The 8,856-nt window shown below is 38.3% G+C and overlaps 1 protein-coding gene across 3 annotated transcripts in view; it reads right to left on the reverse strand.

Annotated features, from left to right (window-relative positions):
• LOC107691165 (CDK5 and ABL1 enzyme substrate 1-like) overlaps positions 1 to 8,545 on the reverse strand; it is a 26,891-nt gene extending 18,346 nt beyond the window's left edge. For all 3 annotated transcript variants that reach the window (XM_016489671.1, XM_016489664.1, XM_016489657.1), the window contains exon 1: positions 7,741 to 8,545. In XM_016489671.1, the coding sequence (XP_016345157.1) occupies positions 7,741 to 8,282 (542 nt within the window). In that variant the 5' untranslated portion in view covers positions 8,283 to 8,545. The remainder of the gene's footprint in view (positions 1 to 7,740) is intronic.
• Between the last annotated feature and the right edge of the window lie 311 nt (positions 8,546 to 8,856).

The following is an 8,856-nucleotide window of genomic DNA, read 5'->3' on the forward strand; positions in this document are numbered from 1 at the left end:
GATCGAATAATTAATTCAAGTAGCTAAATGTTATAATTAATTAATTCAAATAAATGTGATCTTACCTCATTATTTCATCTCTGTCTGATCTGAAGCGGGCAGAATGCTGAGCTAACGAGCCGTAGCTTCACGTCAGTCTTGCCTTCACGCCGTGCATTAAAATAGTTTAAAGCCGTGTATTCGCTCTTTAGCGGTAGTTTTTTACGGCAATATTTAAATGTCATTCTTGGTGTACCCAAAATAGCCCCACACTATCGACTTGTCATTTCTCTGGTGGAAATAAAGGATCGCTGTCTGGTTCCTCTGTCATAGTTCATCTACTGTGAGTAGCCTCCGTGTCTCTGATAAGCACGGCATTTTAAGTTGGCGCACCGCAAGTGTAACTTTGTTTTCGTTTTGCGCAAGTTGCAACAGTTACGTTCTGTGCAACAGAAACACTCGGTGTAGCCGAGCATTTACGATTAATTAACCGTGCCGTTTTAAAGTGCGGTTAATCGTGAAACCGGTTAATCGCTGCATCCCTACTGTAAGGTGAGCCTCAATGCTCACAGGACGTTTATGTCTTTCACGGTCTGTCCCAGCTATCAACTAAACTTCATAAGCCCAAGCCTCCACACTTCAATTCATAAAATCACACCAGAGAGCACCATATCCTGCACAGGCTGCCCACAACAACACCATAAACTTACGCTACACGACAACCTAAGATAAACTTCCCTCCAGTGTAATAGAACTGCTGTTGGTTTTGTGTCATTCTTTATGAACAAATTGGCCCAAAACATACTCTATGTTAATACTAGAATGCAATGCTTCAAGCTATGAAAGCTCAAAGTCGCATCTTCCCTGACGAAATGGAAGATAAATGTATTAAAAACAGCAGCAGCACATCAGGTGCATTTTAAATGTAATTTACAACAAAGTAAATATTGTTATACATGTTATTGATTAGTGCACAGTGTCTAGTACATCATTTGGGATGGAACTAGTTTTTCTTTTGAGTTCAACTAGCATCACGTTAGTAAAATATCAACAAGTTAAACTACTTATCTAAGTAATTGCGTACTTATGTGTGTTTCTGGCCTTTTGTGTTATTTCATTACTAAAACATCACAAAACTACTGTGCTGAATTTTGCTCTTACAGGGAGCTCAATTTCAAAAGCTGTCTGAAACTTTGATCTAACAGGAGTGAATGAAAAACAGAGCAGTGTGTTCTGGGTGATTACGGTTTACATCATTGGAATGGTACTCGTTTATGAACTTGAACTTGACTTGTAAGAGCAGCTGAATCTCATTTTATGGCATTTTCCACCCTATGTATCCACATACATGCCATCCTTTATTCCTGTCACATCTGCTTGCCATTACACAACATTTCCTTTACCTCAATCCTTAAAATACCACCTTTCATTGTTTTAAGTAACCGGTGGGATCTAATCCTATAAAAGTCCTTTGTTCCTGAAAAGTCTCAGGATAAAAACAGAGCAACAAGTCACAGCAGCCCCTTTTTTTTTTTAATCACATCTTAGCAAGAATTTGCCTGATTGCAATTCCTGCCACATCCAATACTGGTTTTAAGGTTTGGTTTAAAACCTTCTCCTGACTTAATTTATTTCACTGGGAAAAAAAATGTCAGCGTAATCTCTCAGCAATGACAGCTAAACTCACAATATAAAGGAAAAGCATATGGTCCATACAAAACATGGCTTGTTTCAATGGTTATGGAACATATCCAATAATGAGTCTGGAGGAAATGTCAATGTTGTGCTAAGAATAAATAAGGTGCAAAGCTTAAAAATCATATCACAATATGTGGAAAAAGGATCTATAGGACAAAGTACATCATATAAATAATGTTCACGGTTGTTGTTTTTTCTCTCTGTCCCATTCATGTACTCTAAAATAAATTTACAGTGTATTTCTGGCTATTAGTTGCCATACTTTAACAGTAACTTTTTGCAGTAGTAGTTCTACAATTTACTTCATAACGAACAGGAGCAAGAAATGATATGAACACAATGATTAGTTATGCCCTACTTTAAAGTAATCTTTTAAATAATTAAAAAATTGTGCCACGCGCTTTTATTATATTATTTGGTGCCATTTTGCTGTCAAAGTTTATTTTTTATCTAAAATGATGCCTGTTGATCAAGATTAATCACTAAAACCATTTTCTTCAAGCCTTGTAACAAATTGTGCTCTGTAACATAGTTACACTAGTTGGGATAAAACTAATTAAAAGTAAATTAGGTCCACATTCCCAACCAAAGGCTACAGAACACTAATCCCCATAATGGAAACTATTTAACACTTATTTTACATAACACAGTATGATACAGTTACTTTTTTTCCACACAGTAAAACGGAATGCAGTATTTAATTTTTAAAACCCTCTACTTAGTTGTCTCGGAGGACTTTTGCAATTGTGAGGCAAGATTAAAGTCGGCACCAGAAAGATACAGGCTATTTGCACAGATGTAAAGCCACCCATTAGAATTCAGGAATTACATAACAACCACACTCTTCACACAGTTAGACCTGACAGGGCTGCAATCATGCTTTTGTCTGGGCCGCCCAATCGATTCAGACTGTAGCTTAACAGAAGGCCCTGAAGAACAGGATCGTATAGTGTGTGTTTGAGTACAAATATGTTTTTGGAGGCATGTGCCAGCACATGACAGAACTACTATGCACAGTCTCTCTTCACAGACTGCTCTTGGCAGAGCATCTAAAGGTTTTGGTCTTCCTGGTGAAAAGTGGCAGCCCATGCAGGAGGGAGTCTGGGAGAGGAAGTGGAAGTCAGAGGCAGGGAGTGGAGGAAGAAGGGGGGAAGGGAGTCCGGGCAAAAACTGGGCATCCTTGCCTGGAACCTGTGTTTTTTGTTTCTATCAACTGCCCATTTAGTACAAGTCCTACACTGTTTAAAGCTCAAATATGTAATGTTAAGATACTTTCTCGACTATTTATAAAAAAAAACAAAAAAAAACACAAATTGATGGTAAAAAACAGCAGCTGTAGTTGCCAGAACTTCACCTTTAAAAATAAGGTAGCAACATTTTAGCTTTCACAGATTGAATTTACAGTTACAAAAAAAACAACATATTTTTCATTAACTGACATAATGTTAATATACCAAGCTACTGAAGTACTAATATCATTTTGTGCCTTTATATCACCAAAAAAAAAACACAAGTGATGTATAATCAAAGCTCATCACAATTAGCTTTTCCACAAACTGAGGTAAATAACAAAGTTGCACAGGGTCATGCACACAAATACAAAACCACCATCATGGTAATACATATGACACTAAATTAATACAATAAACATTGATTTAACAACATAAGTTGTAACAAACCTAATGTAATTAACTGATAAAGAAAAGAAACAGTTATTTCAGGATTTTCTGCCAAATGTCAATGTACATTTTTTTCCACTGTAAATTTTAAGATTACTTTTTTCATTAAAAAACTGTACATTTACTTTACTGTAAAACGACCCGTTAGAATTATTACAGTTTTTCATCGCATATAAGGGAACTTACCATTAACCAACAGCTTTTTAGCACAGCATTTTTACAGTCTATTAAAGGGGTCATGAACTAAGAAATCAAAATTCCATATAAGAGGTCATTGTACTTGTAAGTAGTGCTGGGCGGTATGACGAAAAATTTATATCACTGTATTTTTCAAAATTATACCGGTTTCACGGTACATGACGGTATTTTCTTTTTCATGCATTAACCATATTTTCTACTGATTGAGTGAGGAAATACTGCAGTATATTGGCTTAGAATGCCCTATTTTACTGTCATGATGAGTGAATATTGTCAAAACATACCACACTAAATGGTGACTAAACACGACCCCTTTTAATACATGTTAACCAGGAGTCACTCTCATTTATAATCGCGGCATCGTCTGATAAAATCAACATGCATCTACACTAAAGAGCGGCTATGCGGTTGTTTTGGCTATATTACTTTTTTGTCTCGTGCAGCGCACTGCCTGCATCTGAGTAATAAACTAAAAAAAAACAACAAACAAAAAAGTGCATGTGATATTAACAGACCAACTACGCTCATATTTATAATTCCAAACAATCAGTAAGTGACAAGTGCTAGGAAAGGCTGTTTTTGATGATCTTTATTTTTAATGAAGATCCAGACCGTGTCAGTAAGAATTTGGTCCTTTGTTCACTTCATTATACCGGATTCGTTTACAAACAAGGCACAATTCAACACAGGATTTTCAGAAACCTCAGAGAACAGCAAGAAATAATAATAATAATAAAGGGCAGTTCATGACCCCTTTAAAAATTTTTTTTTTTTTTTTTACAGTGGATGTCAGCTATATGTAGCTTGATTCCTGTGTAAACACACTCAAGTAATGAAGTGAGTTTGGCGGTGGGACTACCCATTTAGATCAACCAATGGTAAACAAGGGGAGTATTTTGGAAAACCGGTTTAAAAACAATCATTATTTTTACCATTCTTTTTTGGTAGCTCAAAAATGACACACTTCGCCTTTAAGAACACACGTGTGTGATTTATCAAAATCAGTAACAATACCGTTGTCCTCACAAAAAATACGGCTTACTGACATATGGCAAATCATCTTGAAGTTAAATGAAAAAAGTGTATTTTTTTCTTGTTGACCCATCTTTTAGTACCTTGCACAACTAAACCAACAGGAGACACATACGAATTACTGTGAAATTAAGGAAGAATTAGGTTTAGTCCAGTGCCTGTTAGTACCACAATGAAGTACTAAAACAGTTACTGTCATGAGAAAACAGTTGTGCATAATATAATTTTTCTATAATATGTTGTAGGTCCATTTTGGTTCACTCTCTCCTTTACAAACACCAAAGAACACAGTGCAATATTGCATAGTATCTATATTCACAAAAACATTCTCTGCTGTCTCTCTGGCTCCAAAACAAAGTAACTGAACAAAGGACATCCAACTTGCATGCATGGTGTCTCATATTACAGCATGTTCACATTAAAGCACACAAAACAGGTGCGTAAGATGTGTGTGTGTGTGTGTGATGCATTCTAGAAAGAGAAAGTAAAAGATTCTGTAACCTGAACATTCATGACAGTAGATTTGGTTGTGCATTGCATGCCTCTAAAGCAACAGTTAGAGCAACAGACACCAGTGCTGTGGTTGTTTGGCTGAGATTGAAATGTTGTGGTTATGTTGGTTGGAATTGATACTAATGTGCCTGGCAGACACTTCACTGCTGCCACCTGCTCATCTCTGATTAGACACAGTTGTCACTATGACCATGCTTAATATATGATCATCCTGGTACTTTAGAGATACTGGCTGCTGTGTGTTTTCCTTCAGAGGTTTGAAGAGTTTTAAGGGCCATATTAGTAGATTTTTACATCTTAACAGTTCTGAATATGAGTAAATATTTATTTAAATGCTGCCAAGGAGAAAAAGGATTAAATCTTGAATTTGTTTTGGGGGTGTACTAGAACATGCTTCTCATGCTTGGTGGTTCGAAAAACGCATAATTTTTTACATAATTTACATTATTACAATACCTTTCTCCCCACCCTGGCACAAACGGCTCGATTAGTTCTGGGTTTGATGAACGCCCGCCTTCCGAAAAACGAAATGTGATGTGATTGGTTAGCTGTCCCAGTGCGTTGTGATTGGCAAATAGCTTAGACGGTGTTTCAGTACTGCCACGCCCCTTGCCATAGCAGCAAGTTCCGTCTGCTCCGGTTTAGTTAAGGATGGCGTCAATATTGACCCATATAAGAGGATCGCGCAGAACCTTTGCACGCACGGATATTGCAAGACATATTATTGTTTTTTTTTTGGCTAAATCACGTTTTAGATAGGATGTCAACCGCTTAAAAATAACTGCATTTACTATGTACAGATAAGTGCATATGTATTATTTTTATTGTTCTTTAATTCTAACATTATAACATGCCGCTGAGGTGAGGGAGGGGACGTTCAGACGTGCACTAGAGGCGGTTAAGCCAATCACACCACACCGGGCTAGCTAACCAATCAGAGCCCATCGCCTATTTCTGAGGTCGGGGCTTCATAAAAACAGGAAAAGATCAGTCCATTTCTCAGAGAAGGGACAGAGCTGTGGAATAAAGGTAAATTATGTGAAAAATAATGTTTTTTTTTTTTTGTAGTTCTTGTAAAGGGATTTTTTAAAAACGAATTATATCCCTTTGGAGTGGACTTTGAGATTTGCAAGTTTGAAGATATTTTTTATGCCCAAACATACACACTACACACTGACTACAATTCAAAAAGTGAAAAAGCATAATAGGACCCCTTTAATCAAAACCATTAGTGATGAAATTAAAAAAGTTTTCTGACATTAAATGTAAAGATATTTAAATTCTTAATAAAATGTTTGGTTAGCACACACACACACATTAGGAGAACTGAGAAATTCACCCATGCAAACTGTGTCACCGACAGTATTCTCAGAATGCAGGTCACTTAGGATATTAATGAATGATGTGCTGTAGAAAAGTCTGAATGGAGTTTATTGATTTGTTTTTTCAGGGATTGTGTTTAATGTGTCTAATGGGGCCATTAGTTCAATGGCAGCTAATCTCCCATTTCAATAAAGTCTAGGTAATCCCTCACTTCACAGCTTCTATAATGTGTATTCCTCAGAATACACCTGTATCCCACCTCAACAGCTACATTGTGAAACACTTTTGCAATACAACATTAACACAAATAGTATACTGTATCAAACAATTAATCCAACAACTCACCTATAAGTCCATAAAGACACCTAATATAAAGTGGAACCAATTACTGTACACAGACATTTTGATGTACAGTATTTCTGTGTACTGTCTGGATTTATTAAGTTTGAAAATTGTCATAAGTGTCTTTACATTAGAGTATTCATTTTACAGTGTAATTGCAAATGTAGTACTTAGCTGGTGTATTGCTATTTTACATTATTAAAGGGGTCATATGATGCGATTTCAATTTTTCCTTTCTCTTTGGAGTGTTACAAGCTCTTGGTGCATAAAGAAGATCTGTAAAGTTGCAAAGACTAAAGTCTCAAATCCAAAGAGATATTCTTTATAAAAGTTAAGAGTCAGCCACACCTACCTAAAACACCTCGTTCTAACACGCCCCAACATACCTACGTCATTGTGTGGGAAGATTTGCATAACGCCGCCCAAATGTTCACGCCAAGAAAGAAGGCTATGTGGAAAATAATGTGTTTTTTTAACTTTCAACCGCATAAACACATTTAATTACACCAAATACACAAAATAATGTTCTTTTTAGCAGCATCATATGACCCCTTTAAAGAACTGTGTGTAATACAAAAACAGACACGGGCCCCCCAAAACTATTTGGACACTTACACCCCAAAATGCATTAATGTAATTCTATTAAATATACTAAATATCAACCCAAATTGATAGTACTCATTTATTGTGGTTATTCTACTAACATGTAAGTTAACTAGAGAAGTGATTTCATACATCTAAAAATCACCCTGATATTAGTTGGTTAAAAGCACTTGATTAAAATTATTTATACCCGTCAACACCAATGTAATCCTACAAGTGTGCTTAGTTTAATAGATTTGTTGGTGTATTTGCATATGCAATAACACAAATGAACAACTTGCATGTTAATAATTCGTGGAGCACCTTACTATATTACTATACTATATTACTGTTATAATTAATGACCTGACCTCATCTCAGTGCATAAGGTTACCTGGATCTCTGCAGTTCCAGGGCAGAGTTGGCTATCTGCCCTCCATCTAGACAGCAGTAGTTCTGGCTGGACTGCCTGGGGTAGGACACAGGCAGGATTCCCTGAGTGTACGTCTGAAGTCTCCCTCTCGTAGCCGGCGGCACTGCTGAAAAGGGGGAGCTGAACACGGACTGGAGCACCTGAGAGCCGCACACATCCTCCTCCGCATCCGCTCCGCACGCTGGAGGAGGAGGAGCAGCTGCAGCAGCGGCGGCCGCGTTGGGACCCGTGATCCCTGCCAGGAAACCAGCAGCTCGGGCACTGCTGAGAGCCTGGCTCGCTGCTGCGGCCAATGCCTGCTGGCCCACTGCAGAAACCAGGCTCTGTCTAGTCCTAGAGCTATCCTCATCCTCGGTCTGATTTTCCCCGTCATCCTGCACGGGTCGTCCGTCCAGAGAGATGTTGCTGAGGAATGAGAGTGCAGCTCGTCTCCGTCGTGGATCTATTACGCGCTTCCGTGTGTGCTCCAGACCGGAGGGCTTCATCTGCAGCGCGCTCGCCATTACGCGTGGGATAGTGCGTGTTTGTCAACGGAGAGGGTTCATAGTGATTGTTTGGATGTGGGGTGAATTTGCTGGTCAAAGAGCCATGGCGTTGGCTTTTAAATGCCTGCTGTGTTTTACTGTGTGTGTGTGTGTGTGTGTGTGTGTGTACAGAAAAGCTGGGTCACGTGTGTGCAGTATTCTGGCAGCAGGGACTTTAGTCTGACCAATGGGGAGGCATGAGAATGGGGCGGTGTGCCAAAACTTAGTGAGTCGCCTAACTAGACAGCATTTTCAGCGCTTTTGGAAGTGAGTTCAAAATTCTAGGCAGCGTTTCTGAGAGTGGTTTAGTTCTTTTAGCTGAACGTCGGGTTCTGAGCACGCCCTCGATGCTAAAAATGCTGTCTCGGCTCGCTACGTTTTGAAACACAGCCTGCGTGTTTTTACCCTCTGCCTTCATTTTTGTTCCGCCCTTCTGGGCTACTTGGACAGGACATTAAAGTTACGTAAAAGTAAACATTTTAGGTACGAACGGTACAAGGTAGCACGAGATATTGATGTCCTATTAGATATCGTTATTGTGTGATCAAATAAA

Source organism: Sinocyclocheilus anshuiensis, unplaced genomic scaffold (assembly GCF_001515605.1).
Source record: "Sinocyclocheilus anshuiensis isolate Anshui unplaced genomic scaffold, SAMN03320099.WGS_v1.1 scaffold894, whole genome shotgun sequence".
Classification (NCBI taxonomy): Eukaryota; Metazoa; Chordata; class Actinopteri; order Cypriniformes; family Cyprinidae; genus Sinocyclocheilus; species Sinocyclocheilus anshuiensis.